Source organism: Durio zibethinus, chromosome 16 (assembly GCF_047325235.1).
Source record: "Durio zibethinus cultivar Kanyao isolate XHJ-2024 chromosome 16, ASM4732523v1, whole genome shotgun sequence".
Lineage (NCBI taxonomy): Eukaryota > Viridiplantae > Streptophyta > Magnoliopsida > Malvales > Malvaceae > Durio > Durio zibethinus.
Window position 1 is genome coordinate 23835503 of NC_143177.1, and position 21130 is coordinate 23856632.

At 37.8% G+C, this 21130-nt stretch overlaps 3 protein-coding genes across 8 annotated transcripts; 1 reads left to right on the plus strand and 2 right to left on the minus strand.

Moving 5' to 3' along the window:
- Positions 1-126: 126 nt before the first annotated feature.
- Positions 127-11138, minus strand: LOC111297220 (zinc finger CCCH domain-containing protein 19-like). The gene is made up of 10 exons (XM_089745564.1): positions 9574-11138; positions 9406-9485; positions 7193-7365; positions 5232-6138; positions 5003-5130; positions 4526-4585; positions 4364-4414; positions 3938-4008; positions 2575-2726; positions 127-2489 (listed from the first exon to the last, which is right to left on the minus strand). Exons 1-10 carry the CDS (start codon positions 11061-11063, stop codon positions 340-342), a joined length of 5262 nt encoding a protein of 1753 aa, XP_089601690.1. The 5' UTR covers positions 11064-11138; the 3' UTR covers positions 127-339.
- Positions 11139-11866: 728 nt separating this feature from the next.
- LOC111297257 (uncharacterized) lies at positions 11867-15970 on the minus strand. Of its 6 annotated transcripts, none has more exons than XM_089745566.1 (5): positions 15780-15970; positions 15163-15214; positions 13998-14197; positions 13112-13204; positions 11867-12667 (listed from the first exon to the last, which is right to left on the minus strand). In XM_089745566.1, exons 3-5 carry the CDS (start codon positions 14108-14110, stop codon positions 12124-12126), a joined length of 750 nt encoding a protein of 249 aa, XP_089601692.1. In that variant the 5' UTR covers positions 14111-14197; positions 15163-15214; positions 15780-15970; the 3' UTR covers positions 11867-12123. The 6 variants fall into 6 exon arrangements, with proteins under 6 accessions (XP_089601692.1, XP_089601691.1, XP_022747690.2 ...); XM_089745565.1 differs by having other exon boundaries at positions 13998-14500; XM_022891955.2 differs by having other exon boundaries at positions 14951-15214.
- Positions 15971-16970: 1000 nt separating this feature from the next.
- Positions 16971-19984, plus strand: LOC111297235 (endoglucanase 24-like). The gene is made up of 4 exons (XM_022891891.2): positions 16971-17810; positions 18606-18905; positions 18989-19150; positions 19234-19984. Exons 1-4 carry the CDS (start codon positions 17373-17375, stop codon positions 19840-19842), a joined length of 1509 nt encoding a protein of 502 aa, XP_022747626.2. The 5' UTR covers positions 16971-17372; the 3' UTR covers positions 19843-19984.
- Positions 19985-21130: the final 1146 nt, after the last annotated feature.

Here is a 21130-nt window from a genome sequence, read left to right on the forward strand (position 1 = left end):
TTTTCGTTACCCATGTAGATTCACGGGCCCAAAAACGGACGTGCAGTACTTATTAGCCATAGTTCAACAGTAACCAAGAGGCAATTCGAGCTACCACATTTAGCAATTCTAATAATCGAACATGGCTGCCATAAATCAACTGGTGTCATAATAGAAAGGGAATTATTCACATTAAAGAGTTAGGACGACATTAGAAGAAAAAGAAGAGGTGCTAAACTACAAAATAAAAAAAAAAGGTTTTACATGCATAAATCATGCAATGATAATATAATGTCAGGAATTTTCCAATGGAATTTTACTGTACAGATATACTCTATGCTGCTCTAAATTGGCCAAAATTTAAGGGTGCAAATAATCACATGAAGCTCCTTTCTTGCAGTTCCCATTTTCATGGAATTTGCACACTCTCTGCCCTTTGAAGGGCGACCTCGAAGAACTTCCTCCACTGCCAAAGGATGACTGTCTATTCCAAGGTTTGACCCCACCAAAACCAGAATCACCACCTTGAGAGCCCATATCACTTTGATTCGAGAACTTGTCTCCATAGTAATTTGATTCATTTCCCCACATGCCTGAATTTCCAGAGGGCGCCACATAACCTGGATTTGCACCTCCTGATGCTGCCCCTTGCGCGGGGGCAACCCATCCAGAATTTGCATTAAAAATGGTGGGCCCTTGGACAGGTGGTGCCCATCCTTGCATTGCATTCCCAGGAGTAGTCCAACCTGAATTTGCATTCCCTGGCACTTGTCCTTGGCTAGGTGTAGCCCAACCGGGATTTGGATTAACAGATGCTGATCCCTGACTAGCAGCTCCCCAGTTAACATTAGTATTTGCAGGGAGAGGTGCTCCCCATCCCATGTTTTGATTCCCCGGCATTGGCCCCCAACCAGTGTTCTGATTTGCTGGTGCCTGTCTCAGGCCAGCACATTGGGTTTCTGCAACAGACATACCCCAAGGTAGATTGGGCGGAGCAGGAAGCTGAACTTTTGACTGAAGTGGAACAGTAGGCATCCAAGAATCCGATGCCAACATAGTCGGTTGGCCAGGAGTAGGAAATACCCCAGCAGGATTCCCTATGCCGAAAGGAGCAGAAATTTGACCAGATTGTGATGCGCAATTCCAGTGACCATAAGCAGCAGGTTGAGCAGGCATGGCAGGTGAGGGATTTGGCTCTAGCTTCTGAGCTGATGCATTTCCCCATGCTTGAGTTCCAGTTGCTGGCATAAATGACGTGGCAACTGCTTCTTGCCTTGAGACTGAGCCAGAACCCCATCCATGAGTTTCAACAGAAGGATTATGATAACTCACAGATTGAACCAAATTCTGAAGAGATGCACCAGCATTTTTCAAATCAGCACCTGAATTAATTGAAGCCTGAGCATTGACCTGTGTCCTGTTTGATTCACCTGACACCATCGGATGAGAATGCACTAAAGGAGCAACTGGGCTCCCACTCTCTGAAACAACGGGAGGTTGCAGCCCTGCGGTACCTCCTTGGAATGGATTAGCTACAGAAAGAGAACCCGTTGACTGAACAGGGGTAGGTGACCAGTTGCTTTCAAATGCTTGTCCCTTAGTCCCACCAGTGGGATTTTGGTTTGGAGTGGGAGAAGGTAGGTTTGTGTCAGAGCCCCATGTATCTCGAGAATACTTCGGGATCTCAAGTGAAGATGGAGCAACTCTGACTGTGGAAGAACTGACTTCATTTTGAGATTTCAAACTTTCTCCAGCAGATTGGCCTGACAAACCCAAAGTATGCTGAGGACTCCAAGCTTCATGATTTTGATCAAACCTCAATCTTTCTCCAACTTGACTTTCTATTCCTTGATTCAAGGTTGCTCCAAGAGAGTTCCCATACAAGGCCTTTTGAGCCTTTGGAAAGCTATCTGCTACTGCAGGGTCTTTCTGAAACTTTCCAGCCAAGGCATCAGTCAAAAGTATAGAATCATCTTGCTTCTCATTAGTTCTCCAAATTTTTAATTCAGCAGGGAAATATCCAGTGTTACTCCATTTCCGCAGCTGCACCATTGAAAATGGTCCTTGAACCTTGCGAGATGGATCCTTGTAATGCCAAATTTTCTCCGTTTCATTAATTGGAACAGTCGTTACTCCTGTGGGCAGTGGTGTAGGTGAAATTTCTGACCCAACCTTCAAAGGTGGTTCCTGTATTACAGCAGAGTGGTCCTTCCTCAAGCCAATTTCTGAACTCAAAGCAGTTTTTGGCCGGTCCCAACTGTTTTGTTGTTGTGTTTCTCTCTCCCGTCCTGGGTTCCATAAATTTCCATTTCCCATTTCACTAGTTCCAATAGAATCATCTCCTTTGCTCGTAAATCCTTTATTAGATAAGTTCCTGCTTAATTCCCGATTCATGCTAGTATAATTTCTACTCCCACTCCAAGAATCACTTGAACTGAGACCTCCATTCCGGGGAGAAATTGCTTCCTTCCCTCTCCTGCCAAAGCTACCTCTTGGCCTCATAAAGTTATCTGAATGAACCAAAAGATTATCAAACTTTATGGAGAATAAGAGATATAAGAGAATACAAGAAAAAATTTCACAAGAAAAAAGGACCTTGTTTCTTATCATCTTCTCCTTCATCTTCTTCAGATTCGTAACTAGGATCCATTTTGGGGTCCACATGTATCTCTGGAATCTCCTCTAATCTACGCTGTCGTTCCTCAGGTGCCTTTAAAATCTGCAATTTCTCTACACATTCTCTAAGCGTGAACACAAGTCAAGGGTTACATTGAAATTGTTGGAGACAAACAATCATTTCATTAGAAAGAAATTTGATGCAGACAGACTGTAGATGAATTCAGCAAACAATATGAAATTCTAATTATAGTTAGAATCAGAATTATTTTTTTACAAGTTCAATTCCGCATTCAGCCATAGGAAATGTATTGCACCCTACATTCAGGAAGTCTCTTCAATTTTTTATTAAAAAAAAAAACAATATATATATTTTTTCAGATTGCCCGTAGAGTAAGGCTAATGCAAATATTAGTATGTTTTGGAGGCCAAAACCAAAAATAATGGGCATAGTTTTTGAATGAAAGGGAAAGTGACAAGCCACACCATTGAGTTTGTCGGGGTGTTAGTTTAGAAACAACTATAACTAAACATGAATCCTATCACAATCTAACCTAACTCACAGAACAGGAGAGAGAAAGACAAGCACATGCCATGAATTGAACATAAAGATAGTGATTGATGAGCATTGAATTACAGCAAACTCATCTTTATTATTCACACAAATGTCTTGGGTTGATCAAAAATTTTATCCTAGAACATTGAATCTATCACTTAAAAAAGCTTAAGCAAGCTTGAAGTCCCTTATCAAATTATGTCTGCATGAATTATCATATAATTCAACACTCCATAGCCACATAAACATCCTTAACATTATGCTTTCTAACTATGAGGGTAAGGGATGAAAGGAAACAGAGGGAGCGGCTTTCATTATTCGGATTGCTTAAAATCAAACAGGGAAAGGAAAGGCATGGGAATATGACCGACCTTTATTGATCAAAGAATGGAATCTGAAATAAATGATAATTTATTGTGTTCTTTTAGATTTATATACTTCATAAGTTATAACAAAATTTTAAAATAAGAGTAATTTTATCAGTATAAGTAAAATATTTTTAACGAGGAATCTTCATTAAATCCCCCAATTTTGAGGGTTGAAAATTGAAGGTATCCAGGGTATTGGAGGGAAATCCCTCCCTTTCTGCTAAAAGATGTTCTGAACAAGGGTGAGGCTACCGGTCCTCCTCCCTTCCCTCAATCCAGAAATCACAGTCAAGCCTCACAGCAAATCCACAACAAATGCCAGAAGAATGCCATAAGCCATCAAAAACTAATTGACAAGCATCCAACTGCAATTGAGGAGAATAATGGAACAGAAACTAAAATTAAGAGAAAAGGATATTCCTTTCTACGTCCTTTTTCACTAGCTCGATCACGAAGATGACTGAGACGCATTATCTCTGATTCCAGCCACTGCATTATGATAACAGAGAAACTCAGATTATTCTTTTTAACAAAAAAAAAAAAGGCCACAGATAAAGTATTAGAATACCAATCATACTACTCAAGTGGATCAATTTCAGGATTAAGAAAGATCGTGATCCATTTTTACATATTATCCATATTTTAGAAATGTATTTCTTCAGATGCCTTTCTTTTTTGTACACGGTATCATACTTAATCAAGACTACCCAACAGATCATGTTGTGCATCATGCTTTTCAAGATTGCAGAACATACTAATTAACCATTCTCCACAAATAAAAATAAGCAAATATATCTACATAAATATATACATGATAACCCTGGTTTAAAAGAAAGATAATTACATCTTTGACTCTGACTGCCTGGATTGCCATTGCCTTTTCTTGTATATCTCCCTGCAGCAACAAATTAATCTTCTAAATATGTTTCCAAATAATATTTGAAAGAAAAAATTGATAAACATCGCATAATATATGAAAATGTGATAAATTAAAAGTGAAAATTACCACAGTCAGCCGCTTTATAAGTCCAAACTTTATGCTCTGGCGCAGACGCTTGCATTCATCCTAATAGATCAAGTGCCAGCATATTTTTAACAAGAAATAAGATTTAAATAAAATAATCAAAAACAAAATACTGGCCCAACAAGATTCCAAATTATAACAAGCTCATAACACTGCTGATATTGACACTTTATATTTTTTCCATGAAAAAGAGAAATAGGTTTTTATATCTACAAGCAAAATAAATAAATTAAACAAACCTCTATGTGTCTAAGCAACAGATTATGAAAATGTTTTAATAAACATGTATTTGAGAGATGTCAAAAAAGCAAAGCCTCAATATTTATAATCAGAATTTTCTTAAAGGTCATATTTACTTTAATCAGAGAAAAGGATACATAACTCTCTTCACCAAGAATGCAGACGGAAATCAACAAAAGGGAAAAATAAAATGTACTTCCACATTCAGCTAATAATTACCTCAGTGAACTCTTGATTTGATATAATATCAATTGAGATGACCTCTGTCTTATTTAAATTTAAAATCTCTAATAGAGAATCGGTTGTTCTTTTGCCAACTCTGTATGGTTCAGCAACTTTGCTTGTACCTGTACAGCAAATCATTGATGCGTTTAACAACCTTAAGGGATTTGATACTTATGTGATCAAGTCAAAAACATGCAAAGATAAACAGTTATCCAAGTATTACCAACAACTTGCACTAGCCTATACAAATCTTGCTTTTGACCGGCACCAGATATTCTTATTCTCACAAAAGACCCAACAACTTTGTCATGGAATGTTTCAGTATCTTCGAGCAAATCTTCCACCAAATTTCGTCGCAAATAAATTAGATTGATATTATGCATATCAATGGCAGCATAATCATCTAAATTTGATTGAAGTCCCCTTGCATCACCCTTTTTACGTGTTTTACGTTTCTTATCTTTTCCAGTCCTTGTTAAAGCATCAGAGTTCCAATCAGCCTCTAGTTGATTAGCTTCAGCATCAACAACACTCCCTTGAAGATCATCTGTCTGAGAATCCTCCTTTGTGAAAAAAATGTGAGGGTCAAGAAGATTTAACATTTCAATATGCCCCACTCTTGGTTTCCCAAACAGATTCTTAAGCCTTGAGTCACAAATGACATAAGACTTACTGCGACGATCTCGAAGTTTGTGCTTTTGAATATAATCCAGTATAAGTTGACTTAGTTCCATTCGAGATAAAACAGATTTGCCACCATTTCTCATGTGCATGACAACTTCCAAGAGCTCTTTTGATGCCCACTCAGCACTTTCATTTGTAGATGCCCCTTCACCACTAGCTGTGCTTGCTGAAACACCCTCCCTTGCACGTGACTTTGATTGACTCCTAGTCTTTCTTCGTTTAGAAACAGTTAATTCCACATTCCTAGAAGAACTATCTGAGTCAGTCCCTCCCCCATCATTAAAACCATGAAGTTCATTAGGTGATTCCAGTTTAGCAGCACCTTTCCAGGGATTTTTAGCCTTAGCAAGTTCATCGGAAGTTATTGATAATCTCCTTTTTAAATCAATCCAGTAATCCTTGAATAGATATTCCCAGCTACATTTGTCATCAAAATCTACTTGTGCCTGCAAAAGTAACAAAAAAAATATAATGGAGAACTACAAAAAAGAGAATTTCCAACAATTGACAGCACGAGAGAGAGATATCTGTGACAATAAAGCAACTAATACAGAGCCCTAAAACCCCAACAAGGAATGAATCAACATTCATATGTAAAAACAGCTATAAAATACTTAGCTATGACTGTTAAATTTATTTACTGAATTAAGCAGAAATATGGATGCGTGTTTCTTGATTTCCCTTTTAGCTCGGCATAGTATCTCTCAATCTGAAGAATATGATGTTCTCCAGTCTTGTCCACTTTCACTTACAAGGAACTTCAGAACTAAAAGCAGAAACCACTGAAGATTACAACTGAAAACAATGCCAGTAAGGACAAAAGGCTTGTAGAATTTCTTGAGACAGCATACAATTCAAATGCATTCGTTATTTGCCCTCAAAGATTATGAAACATTTATAGCCCAGAGTTATGCAATGAAGAACCATAGACTGTGAAACAAACTATAAATGAAAAGACGAATACTAGCAGTGAAGACAATAAAACCAAAATAAATCACACTATATAAAACAGCTCTAAAGAGATTGAATTAATTGAAGATATTTGCAGCGAACAAACTCATACCACCCGCCAACCACCCAGAGAAAAAAACAAGAGCTCAAGAATGAAATTATTATTTTGACACCATGTGAAGGTAGAAAGTTAACACTACAAATTGCCCTGTTACATATTAACTTACCACAAAATCATAAACCTATTAGCCCAAAAACCATCAAGAGAAACTAAAACTTCAAACAGAATTGCTATAGCAAGAGCAATCAAGAAAAGTGCAGACAACTATCAGATTTGCACTATCAATTAAAATCATGGAAGCATATCGCAAATACAAAAAGACAACAGTAGGAGAAATATATACTTAATGCGCATATAATTAAAAACAGAACAATCAAGATGTCGATATTTCAAAAAAGAACAATTAAAGGAAGATGGCAAATTTAAAGAATAAGTACGTAAAAAATAAAAATGAAAGAATAGTATAATAATACCATTTCTCCATTTACCTGCTCATTCCTTTCAATCAACATGACAAGATTCATGCATGACTCACAGAGGCCTTTGTTACCCCTAACACATAGGATTACAGCATCTTTGATGCATCCCTTGCATAAGGAAAAGGTACAAGTGTAACACATATAATAGGCATTCTTCTTACAGTTGCTGCACAGATGCCAACCTAATTCAAAGAAAGAACATTAATCAAATTAGATAGAGATATAAAAGACAATATAATAAACAAGTTCTGAAAACATAATAATCAAAGTTGATAAATGAATATATATATATATATATATATATATTATATAAGCACGAGCATCCAAGAGAAAAATCAGACCACAGGTCAAGTAACATATATTATGCCTGCAACATTATAACAGAGTATCGGCAAACAAGCAGTCACATAAATACAGGCAAACAAGAAGAAAGTCATGAAAGCATATTCCAAGATTCCCCTGTGTATTTGCACCCATGCAACTTGAACAAGCAGATTTGCATTATCAAGGATTCTAAAACTTATTGAACCAGTCTATTACTTTCTTCAGACATTGAAAAAAGAAAAAATGTAGGGCAATTGTTTAGCAAATACAAGCTGCAACATTGGTATAACCTTGAACATACATATTTTGAAGACCCTCAGTATAAACATAGAATGTTCATCATTCTTAGACGATCCCAAAGTGTATAAACATAGGCACATTACATGTTTGACTCTCAGTAGACTACGCCTCAAAAGTTAGCTTATCTTACCCAATGTATCCTGAAATTAATATAACCAGTTCTGTCAAATGTCTTGGCTATTGCTCATTCAAGCCGAAATATATATGTTCCCTTCAATCCTTTTTCTTTCATTTCTTCACACAAAAAGTTATACTCCTCAGTCCTTTTTGCTTCGTCTCATGGTAATGAGCATTTAAAACTTACGCTTTCTTGGGGAAAAGGGCACTGCTTAAAGCTACAAAAGAAAAGAAAAGAAAATTTCTAAGAAAAAGTAAGACCTTAATCCAAAAGATTTGCCCAGGGCTTGCAAAACAGTAGCCTCTAGTCCCATAATCAATTGACACAAGTTACTGAAATTTTAAGTTCTTATTCCTTTCTATGCATGTTCACCATATACTAACAGTTTAAACAAACAAATGACATATTTCCTGTTGGCTCAAGTAAAGGGAATTTAGATCAGATCTATATTGCCATTTGTAAAGATAGCTATGTGTCATTCTCAGTCAACTTTACATAAGAAAAAAAACTGACCCAAAGTCCAATTCAGCATCCCATTACATTCCATGTGAAATTTGAACAGTACTTAGCAGCAAGACATTCACAACTTTAAAGATGCCAAACATATAATTAGTTGGACCCAAATGCACGTTTAGCATGCAAGTGCATCTCTGCCACTTATACATGAAACTCAATCATTTTGCAGGTTCCATAACTGATGCTATCTCTTCCCGACCACTTATAAGTCAAAGCACAGCAGTTTCATAGTTCCATGCTTATGTCTATACAAAAAAGCTGCTAACCAAAATGCTCTCACACTCTTGACAAGGTGTTTTACATATATAAACACTGAGAGTCACTTGAAAGCTCCGCTTCTGAGATCTTGAATTGAATTTTTCATAAGCCAAGGGTATCTAATGACTAAGAGGCGATCACATTCCAAGATAATAATTACAACTTGCAGTTTCACTAGAAATCCCAGCATTGCCAGTAGCCATTGCCTTGAATTGGGATGATAGATGAACCCTAGTTACTGCAGAAAGATGCCAAACTTCAAATGTTCTTTTGAGAAACATTAAACCAATTTGAGGAGCATGCAAAACTTAAATGGTGTGCAGGGAAAACTGAATATTGAACTTCCTGTGCCTTCAGAAAAGCCCACTCCAGCAAGCTTCACTATCATGTAAATCAAACCTTTTGCAAAGAAAAGAAGTAACAAGTTCAATAATGATGCAATTAAATAATAAAAGAGAAAGGGATGTCACGGTTCAAAGATTTAGGTGCTCATGTTCTCAAATCTGGATCAGCCAAAATACCAAACATCAATCTTTTCCCCTAAATTGCAAAAAACCTAATCATCGGCACATGGTACACTCATAATACAAGATAAAATAGCACTACTATAACAGACAACATATCCCATTTCATATTTCAAAAGGCCCCAAAAATAAAACTCAGATATTAAAAGTTAAAGAGGGCACACAGAAATAAAGCAACTTACCACAATTCCATTTACCCTTAGCTCGAAAGAATGCCTCATCTCGACCAACACAAGTAGTGTGGTAAGCCTTAGGACAGCCCCTAAGGAGGAAAAAAAACATAATGCATAATATTAGGACAGTGAATACACAAGATCACACTGGCATGAGAACGGCTTTGGTAGCCTCACCTGCGGTCACAAAGAAAAAGGTCACCACCATCAAAGCAAATGAAACAGACATCCTCTTCCATCTTCTTCCTCGATGGGGCTTTTGCCAGAACCTTAGAATTCAAATTCTTTCCCCGCTTCCGCTTGCCACCACTGGCTTTACTACCATCTTCTATCTCCTCTGCACCCTCCATCTCCTCTGCTGCCTCACTTTCTAATTCCTCCGTCATGTCGAGCGTCTCAATATCCTCTGCTGCATCTCCCATCTCTGTCTCTGTCCCTTCAGCTTTCTCAATATCCTCTACTACATTTCCCGACTCTGTATCTTCTGCCATCTCTGATTCCTCTTCCATCACTGTGTCCTTCGCCACCTCAGCCATATCCGTACCTGCTTCCCTCAGTGCATTAATATCGTCCCAATTGTCAGTTTGCTCAGACACATTAAGCACCAATTTTTCTTCCAAAATTTCACTTTTCTCAACCATGTCAGTAACCCCTGTTTCTTCCGCAACCCCAGTTCGTTCTGCAAGATCAACCACCAGTTTCTCCACCAGCAATTCCCTTTTCTCAGCCATGTTATCCACCCCTGTTTTTTCCAGAACCCCAGTTTGCTCCACCTCATTATCCACCTGTTTCTCCACATGCTTTTCCCTTTTCAAAGCCTCGTTAGCCACCTCTCTTTCCTCCATAAACCCAGTTTTCTTCATCACATTAGCCACGCCTATTTCCTCCATAACCACAATTTGCTCAGTTAAATCATCTATCTCTGCTGCCTTGGCAATTCCTTCTTCCTCTGCGACGTGAGCCACGCCAGTTTCTTCCTTAACCAGAATTTTCTCAGTCACACCATCCACCTCCGCCGCGTCGGCGATCCCTCTTTCCTCCGACACGTCAGCCACCTCTTTCTCCTCTGGAATATCTATTTGGTCTAGAACATAATCCACCATCTTTTGCTTCTTCAAATTTCCCGCTTCCTCAGCCAACTCAGCAACTTGTCGGTCCGCCACAGCCACCTCAATCACTTCCGCCGTTTCTCTTTCATCCGATACGTCAGCCTCCTCCATTTCCTCCATCACGTCATCTTTCTCCTCTGTCACGTGGCTCTCCTCTCTGTCAGCCACGCCCTCATCTTCCTTATTACCATCAATCGAAGACGAAGCTCTTATTTCATCACCAGCATCCAACATCTCGTGCTTCTCCTCTCCAGCGATCAAATCCTCGCCGCCCTCTCCATCACCGACCGCTGCCTCCAGTTCCCGCTCTGGAAGCACCTGCACATCAACAATTCCCTTGCCCTCACCTTCTTCCTCCTTTTCAGCAACAGGAGATGACGCTGATAATGCAGGTGGTCCCGACTCGTCCAACCCAGCAACGGACTCAAGCTCGCAATGTGACCCAGTGCTTTCATGCAGTAACTCGGAGGCCGTAGCTGTAGTCGTCGGCTTATCTTCCAATCGAAGAGAAGACTCAACGTTAGAGGCGTGGCCAGGCTCTTCTTCCTCGGTATCCATAGAAGAAAAAAATTGGAAAATTAAAATCGAGGGAAACCCTAGAGATTGAAAGCCCTAGGGCTTTGAATTCGGGGTAAAAATTTCGGGCGTCATTTTGTGTTTTATACAATATTTTTATTTTGCGAAATAAAAGAATCAAAGAGAGAGAGAGAGAGAGAGAGAGAGAGAGAGAAAGAGAAAGACAGGGGGAACAGAGACGGTGTCGTTTACAGAGAGGAAAACACTAACCTAAGGAGAGAGAGTTCTATTTTGTTGGTGAGTGAGCGAATGACGATTATGTCCTAAAGTGCGATAATGTAATGACGAATCTAAGCTCCTGGGCCCTCGGCTTTGTTGGACTCACTCCTCTCCGCCAGAGGTTATACAGTAATTACGGGTCATTGATGTAATAAATCTTTGACTTCGCTTTGGGCCTTTCGATGGCCGTGATTGTTGGGTGGGCCTTACAACTGTTTTCCCTTTTTAGGCTTTCTTGTTTGGGTTATCCAAATCCGTCTCAAAAGGATCTGGGGAGATTGCCCATAGATTTGTGGTGAACGAACTCGCTGCCAATCGTGGGACGACTCATTGTAAAAGTTATAGGAGCTTTAAGTTCCTCATCCCACATTTATTTAAGAGAGCTTTGCCCCCAAAACATGACCGATAAATGGCCACATCCTCCAAGTACCTAAAGGCTTGGAATTCAAGCATATATACATAAATTTCAATACGATGCCTAGCAACATCCTGATGCGTTCCATTAACAGCTACCTCAACACTAGCATATGATAGAGGTCACTGGGGAAGCATTCTGCTTTCAAAGCTTGAAACAATTAGCGGAGGATTTAATACATCAAGGGAAAATCACATCGACGGATCAACAAGCAGATTTTGGTAGTAATAAATCTTTTAATCCAAACAAAAATGAAGTTCTAATGAAAATAAAATATATGCTTAACACCAACTCCACAAATTGCTAGGCTATAATCCAAAAGTCTATCTGGTTCCAACTTCCAAACCTTCAATCATAAGCAAAGCATAATGCTAATATAAATCGTTGCCACTGACATAAGCTGCATCATCAGTACCTCCGAGGATAGCGGTCCAAATATCTCCCAGAAGGACACTCATATGCCATGTGTCCTCTTCCACCACAGTTATGGCAGATCATCAGAGGGCCCATGCAATCTCGGCTCATATGACCAAGCTGATGGCAGTTTCGGCACACAATGTCTCGATGGTCTCGGTAACCACCACTACGACCACCACCACCTCGATCTCCTATAATGTTAGCTTTTGGGCAATGCCTAGCCATATGTCCAGCTACATTGCACAAGTTGCAGATCGGATCATTTGCACAATCACGTGCCAAGTGACCTTGCCTCCTACAGTTGTTGCATGCCTTGCCATTTGTACAGTCAGCAGCAATATGACCAGACTTATAGCAGTTATTGCATAACCTCACATCCCCAGGTGGCATTGGGGGTGATGTGCAGTCTCTGGCCCGGTGTCCAGCCTTCCCACAGGTGTGGCAGATTCCCTCATTGGGACAGTCACTAGCAGTGTGGCCAGGTTCACGACAATTCCAGCATAGAGCCTTGGTTGTGCATTCTGAAGCAATGTGCCTGTTTAATAGTTCCTGCACAGTTATAACAGCTCCACATCTACAGCAAGACTATGAAAATAAAAGAAGCATAGACTATGAGATTACTCACAAAAAGAGAGATGACAAAGAATTAACATATAGTATCGGAACTTCCCAAATTAGACCTAGTATATTTGCTTCAAGAACTCATTCCAAGAATGGAAAAAAAATAAACAAAAGAAGCAGGAAAAAGTTTTATCCAAAGTATAAAGCACAAAAACAAAGGAATTTGAAATATGCAGCTAAAGACTAGCCAAAGAACTACTATTGACGAAAAAACATGTTTAAACAAAACAATACCCACATCTCTTTTGGACACCTTGAAAATAATGGGTTAACTAAACAAAAGAACAAGAAACTTCAATTAACTCAAAAGATCTATCAGATCCAGCTTTAACTACGGGGAGACAAAAAGGTTCCTTACCCAGGAAGATTACAATTGTGACAAATTGCCACGTTAGGGCACTCTCTAGCATAGTGACCTGGTCGTTTGCAGTTCTTGCATAGATTGTTTTGGCTGGAAAGAAAAAAGAAACAGGGTTAATATTCCAAAGATTGTTAGATCACTATTCTTCAAGGAAATTCTAGTAGACAAAAAAAAAAGGTATCTATGGACAAAAAAAGGAAAGGAAAAGTGGGCAAAATATTAAGGAAAAATTGTTAGACATATCCATGCAGAAGCCAGGTCATTACTGAACTTTCTGGCACATCCCAGTAGAAAGCGATAAAACTTTTTCCATTCACTAAACCTCTTAAGGAAATGAGTCCAGAAAAGCCTAACCTCAACCCATACATACTGAAAAACTACTGACATAAAATATCATAAGATCACATGATAAAAGCCACATAAATATAATAAAGAATACCCTACTTCTGTGCAGTAATTTTGTAGCAAACACTCCAGTGCAAAGAAATATAGATCCAGGGACTTCAAAATATCTTCTTAATCATCATCTTGCTTAAGCATAAGACAATAATCATGTTATAGGTTCCTTTTCAGTGTGAAACTGAGGGACAAACCCAAAATGTTTTCATTCAACCACTATGACTTCAAACACTTGAGAAACATGGGTTATTTTATTGGTAAAACCAAGTAAATTCCCATAAAAAAAAGCTCAGACTGAAAAATGACTTGCAAACCCATTTACTTCTCCATGGAATTACCACGTTCAATGTTCTTTAAATATTTATATTACAACCATAAAGAAAAAAAGAAAACTTTCTAAGAATTATATATTTACACATTTGTCCTCAGGCCACTTAACTAGCTGACAAAAGAAAATTAACTAAATGATTGAAAATTAGAAAACCTGAAAACCCGACGAGATTCCCTCCTGTAGGGTGCATTACGGTAAGAAAAGTGATCAGATCGGATCTTACGATCCATGGGGGTCCGGCTCCTGCTCCTGCTGACTGAACTCATGTTCAAACTTATGTTTATCAACACCTACCACCACCGATCAGCAAAAACACCAACTCAACCAACACACTAACAGCTGCTGCCTCCTCCCTGTCCACAGTACAACCACACACCCATGATCATCCATGAGCCATATCAAGCCTCTCATTCCCTCCAAAATATAAACACCAAATCCCAACAGTAAAACACATAACAGTCAACAAGCAATCCATCTTATATCAATTACAAGCCACTCAAGTGAGCACCAATTTCTTGATGACCCCACGCCTCAATGAAATTCCTCGAGAAAAATTCAACCATCTCTTGCAAATAGTCATCACCCCAGTAGACATCAGGCCCAGAAACTCATAAACAAACACATAAACTCCAATTCACAGCCGTCCATCTGTGCTACTGCTACACGGACAAAGATAATCGGACAGAATCCAAGAGATGATTAAGACAGAAAAAAAAATGGAAGCAATAGCATTAACTATGAAAAAAAGGAATGGCCGATTGAAGAAGAGCTTCTCCGTTGCCAAAGGAAACAGTTGTGGCTCAAAACAGAAAATAAGTAGAATAAAGAGAACATATAAGATAGCAAAATCCAATTGGAAACATGGTCTAGATTTCTCTCTAAGACTTTCAACTTTAATTGTAACAAAATAACTTAAAAGTGATACAACAATTCAAATTTTGTAAAGAGGGGATTATTGGAACTATCTAGGTGGTTGGAAAGCCAAAAAAAAAAAAAACTCAGTTTATTAGTTTGCACAGGAGATATTCTGTATAAGAACCATGTTACAAACTACAAAATTCCATTTCCCGGTTTAAGAATCACCGCTGAACTGCCTCCTCATTTACCTTCATAGTTTAAAATTATGTCTCATCAGGACTCCCTTTTCTTCCCCAAAAGGACTCCAAACCCAGCAACAGATGCCCTCTTCTCAATATATAATATGAGAAGCTTAAACCTTTTTTTTTTTTTTCAAAAAGCTGGAAGAAGAGACGATTGACACAATCTATTTTAAATAAGTCAGTGCCGTAGTAACATCCTGCATTTTGTAAATTGTAACCTGCGCTTAATTGCAAAGACGGTTACACACCAAATCGTGGCCTGCCATTTCCCTTCAATCATAACCATTAACAAACAAAACGATTCAGGCACATTTGCCATCAATCATCATATCCAACCAAGCAAAAAGAATTCAAATGTATTTCAAACCTTAGAAAAAAGAAAAAGAAAAAAAGCTAACAGAAATCAACTAAAAGACACTACAACGCAAGTCCAATAACAATTCATGGAAACAATAACTTTGTTAACGTATAACCTGCTCCCACAGCAATAAGAGTGACGCAGGGGGCCTAGCATTTGTTTTCCTCTCTTTTTTGCTCTCTAATTCTCTCTTCGTTGTTCGAATTTGCATGAAGAATAAAACAATACTAACCAATTATCGCAGAAACAAACAATTCAACCTCTAGAATCAATGATTTAATACAAAAACTGAAGATATAAATTAAAGTTCAGATTCTAACGACAAACCAACGAAGAAAACCCTAATTACCGGATCCAGAACAAAATTAATCGAAATTGAAAAGATAAGGCAAGAACAACCCTAACCCTAGCAGAAGGAACAAAAGCGAAAATTAAATATTAGAATCTAAGGAATATAAAAAAAAAAAAAGTACGAACCTGACGCTACTGGCCGCAGTCTAACCTTCTGTAAAAGATACGGCCGAGAAGGAAGGCATAAAAAATTAAAAATTAAAAAAAAAAAAAAGTGAAAAAGGCAAGCCGTACGGACCACCCCAAGTTCGTTTACGGCGTGAGAGAAGGATTTGGATTTTTGAGGGGGAAGAGAAATGGCTAATAATCGTGCTTCTGAAGCGAAGGGTAAAGGCAGGATCCGGTTATAGAAAGTAGTCGGAAGTTATTGGGTCCGACAACTTCAATCCTCCTCGAGCATTGGGCTGATGAGTTAAACGGATGTCTGTGTGACTGTGTCTTCAGCCGCGAGGCCCAAACTTGATTCAGAGGAGAGGCTTTTCTCCAGTCTCACCAAGAATATTTTTGTTGAAATAAATCAATATATATCAAATTTATTTTATTATGCTAAAAGTAGAGTTTTTTAATTTTATAAGTGAAATTAAAATAATAATATAATTTTTTAAATATATACTAAAAATATATATGTCATCATTTTAATTTTACTTGTGAAATTAAAAAATTTGTTAATTTATTTGATAATTTATCATATATATATAAATAAAAAAGCTTCAATTTTTATGATAATTGAAAGTTTCATAAAGTTTTTCTTTTAAAAAAATGAAAAGGCCAGATTTAACATTAATTAAAATTGTTACTATGCACATGATTATTTAATTTAATTAGTTCATATGGTTATCTTTAAAATATATATTTAATAAATTTATAATTTAAATATATTAGTTCATATTAACAAGTTGGTTTTGATTAGCTATTTACTATCTATGTTTGAAACATTTTTGGTGAATAAATCAAAATATTTAAATAAAAAATTATCTAATGCATTCTCAATATTTAAAATTCAAATTATGCATTATTCTAGGTAAATTTGTATTTATTTCAATGAACCGTTAATTCTTTCCTTAATTATCACAACTTTCTTCTCATTTTCAACAAAAATCTTTAAAAAATTATTCAAACAAGGCCTTAAAGTGATCAACTTCGAGTAGATTTAATAATTTAAAATATAATAAAATAATACGATATGAAAATAAAATACGAAAATAATACGATAATAAAAATAATAAATATATTTTATATTTTTATATTAATATAAATTATGATATATAATTTTCATTTAAAATTATACTATATAAATATATAAATTACCATGTCTAATTTCAATAACCATTAAAGCCTTTGTGTGTTACCAACATTCTTCAACCTAAAAGTAGAACATATAGCAACCCTTGCTTCAGCTTCTTCACTTTTTGTTTAAACCAAAGGATAAAGGGTACCCCACAAGCCCACACCAAAACGACCCCTCCTGGCTGCCTCGATCGCTTTTGCCCTTTTGGTTTACAAAGCAAATTGTGCACTCACATTTTGTGACGCATGTGAACTTCACTGACAAAACCCAAATTAGTGTCGGCGCTTCTTCGCTTTCCCCTTCACTCACGATCTTCCTCGTGACTCGTCGTCTAAACTATACTTCCTACTTATAGTAATACTAATAATATTTCCCGATATAAATCGAACCAAAAGGGAAGAACCACACCCCTTACTGAAAGCCCCAACGCAATGAAAGTGATGAAACTCTCCTCTCTTCTTCATAAACTTCTTCTTTTCATTTCCCTTTTTCTTTTTACAGGATTCTTCCCTTTGGTTCAATCCAGCTACCACGACTACTCTGACGCATTGTCGAAATCAATTCTGTTTTTTGAAGGGCAGCGTTCAGGTTTTTTGCCACAAGACCAACGTATAGGATGGAGGGCCAATTCAGGATTGAGTGATGGGTGGATGTACAACACGGACTTAACCGGTGGGTACTATGATGCTGGTGACAATGTTAAGTTCGGGTTCCCTATGGCTTTCACGACGACAATGTTGGCCTGGAGCGTGATTGAGTTTGGAGATTTAATGCCGCCGAATGAGCTGAGAAATGCTCTTGTGGCAATTCGTTGGGCCACTGATTATTTGCTTAAAACTGTCTCTCAGCCTAACCGAATTTTTGTTCAGGTATTATTAATTAGCAATTTTATGGTTACTTTTTTGGTACTGCTCAGTGCTCGGTGCTCTGCCAGTAGAAGCGGTAGCAGTGGCTTTTTCATTTCTGTGATTTTCTGAATTGGGAAACTTCGGTTCATTGCTGTAGGCTTCCAGTTGAACTAATCCATGACTGGGTAAAAACGTGGCTAGTGGCTCTACTCCATTGTTGTCGTTTACTAAACAAATTTTGCCCTGAAAATCTTACTTTTGATTCTTGGGATGCGCATTTGGCAGCGCCAACTGCTCTGGAAATATTAGATGGGAGCTGGTAATGTCTGTAGAAAGGAAAACCAAATCCATAATATGGGATCCAAGAATTCTCCTCTCTCGCAATAAACCTTTCTTTGTTTTTTTGTTTCCTTACAGTCTTAAGTCAGCTTTCACTCCTTAAATCGAAGGACTGAAAGTAACAGGGCATGTTTAGTCAATCGTTAATGCAAAAACCAATGCTTATTTTTAAAATGTTAAAAGTGTAATTAAGGTTTGACGCTTGTTGGCTCGACCAATTTTTCCTTCTGACAAACTAGTCACGTGAAGCTGGAATCTGGACCATATTCTTTTTTCTTCTTAAAAAATTGCATGGGTTAAGTTACCGTCCCCATCGACCTAACCTTTATGTTTCCATATAGATAGGGTATGTCTCTGTTGCTTGTTTGATCTCCCACCCGCTCATTTTGCACGCAATGAACATTCCCCAACAATGGTCTAATGTTAATTATCTTAGTATCTTGGTGTTAATAGGATTTTTATTGATTTGCCATTTAGGTTGGGGATCCAAGTATAGATCATAGCTGCTGGGAAAGACCAGAAGATATGGACACGGCCAGGACTGTCTACGCCGTGGATACACCAAACCCAGCTTCTGACGTGGCCGGTGAGACGGCGGCCGCTCTTGCAGCTTCGTCCATGGCGTTCAGATCAGTAGACCCAGGGTATGCGGAGAAATTGTTGCGGAATGCTGTTCAGGTTTTCCAGTTTGCTGACAATTTTAGAGGTGCTTATAGTGACAATTCCAATATTAGAGACGGTGTCTGCCCATTTTACTGTGATTTCAGCGGGTATCAAGTAAGTAAAAGTTGTAATAGAAATGGGTTTAACATATTTTATATGGTTTAATTCAATTTGATTGGGCTTTTTTTGGAGGTCAGGATGAATTGCTTTGGGGAGCAGCATGGTTACGGAGAGCCTCTCGAGACAACTCTTACCTTAGTTACATAGAAAACAATAGCAAAACCCTTGGTGCTGATGACAACATTAATGAATTTGGATGGGACAACAAGCATGCTGGTCTAAACGTTCTTGTCTCCAAGGTCAAACCTCGTTTAATTTCCTTATCTTCCAAGCATTTAATTGCTCGCCTTTTCTGATAGTTGACTTTGGCCCCTGTTTTCAGGAAGTGTTAGAAGGAAATATCTACTCTCTACAATCATACAAAGCCTCAGCTGATAGCTTCATGTGCACATTAATCCCTGATTCATCTTCGTCCCACATCGAGTACACCCCTGGTGGCCTCATCTACAAGCCTGGAGGCAGCAATTTGCAACATGCAACAACAATTTCATTCCTCCTCGTCGTTTATGCTAAATACCTTGATCGTACCTCACAAACAGTCAACTGCGGGAACCAAGTTATCGGCCCGGTTTCTCTTCGGATTCAGGCAAAGAAGCAAGTTGATTACATTTTAGGTGACAATCCGATGGGATTATCGTATATTGTCGGTTATAGCAACAATTTCCCACAACGGATTCATCATCGTGGCTCATCTTTACCGTCGGTAAAAGATCATCCTGAATTCATCGCTTGCAAGGAGGGTTCGATTTATTTTAATTCAACGAATCCTAATCCAAATGTTTTAATTGGTGCTATAGTTGGAGGACCTGGAGAAGATGATGCCTATGGCGACGATAGAGCTGATTTTAGGAAGTCAGAGCCAACTACTTACATTAATGCACCACTTGTTGGTGTAGCAGCCTATTTTGCAGCTAATCCCAATCCTAGCTAGCACAAAAACAACTTGCTTTTGTACATAGTCAATGAAAACTTGCTTTTGTACATAGTCAATGAATTTTTTTTTTAATTTTTTATTAACAAAGCACTTATAAAAGAAAATAAAAATGATGAGAATTAGAATCTACGTTGATATACTTCTTCAAAACCTCTTAACTAGTAAACCGGTGGAAGCCCCTTTTTTTTTCGATTTTGATAGTAGGAAATGGTGTCTCTCATCTTGAATAAAGTAAAAGAGTGAAGAGGCCAATTAGTTCATGACTTTTTTTTTTTTTTTAATATAGAATCAGAAGAACTCCTTGTGACTTTAGAAATAAAGGGAATTCAAGAGCTTTTCTTAAAGGCGTAAAATCCCAATATAATTTACCTTTAAATTTTATCAATCAGAATGTTTATTCCATAACTTTTTATTTTACGTAAAGTATACATGAAATTAATGTTAGCAATTAGCATGTTATGCTTTATATTTGCCAATTAGAAATGGGATGTGCTGGTTAAGAGTAAGACCATGTGTCGTAACGTCTAGATCCGGGGATCTATCGCTAGACATTGATTTTCAGGGAGTCGCCACCAATCTTTTTTATCTAGGTGCGATTGGCCACCTAAGGAATCTGCCCTTTTAGGGAACACCTAAGCTTAAGGGTCCCTAAAAGAATAGGTTCGGGTCTGCTTAACCAGAACAGAGTTCGGGAGTTCGGTTACATGTGAGGAAGGTTATAGCACCCTCACAACGCCCATCAAAAGATGGTACCAGCTTGAATTTGTGTTATCCAAAAGCCTTAAAATTTTACCAAGTAATTAGTTATTGGAAATTATTCTCAATTGACTCTAATACTTTTAGCAGAAAATTGAGAAAATTCCCTCACCTCAGGAGTATGCAAGAAAAACTACTGTTTCACTTGCAGGGGCTCCGTCGTCGGATTTATTAAAGAAAAAAACAAAATCATCCAATTAATTATTGAAAATTATTCTCAATTAACTCTAATACTTTTAGCAGAAAATTGAGAAAATTCCCTCACCTCAAGAGTATGCAAGAAAAACTACTGTTTCACTTGCAGAGGCTCCGTCGTCGGATTAATTAAAGAAAAAAAAAATCAAAATCAGCCAAGTAATTAATTATCGGAAATTATTCTCAATTGACTCTAATACTTTTAGCAGAAAATTGAGAAAATTCCCTCACCTCAGGAGTATGCAAGAAAAACTACTGTTTTTACTTGTAGAGGCTCCGTCGTCGGATTAATTAAAGAAAAAAGAAAAAAAAAATCAAGATCAAAATCAAAGTC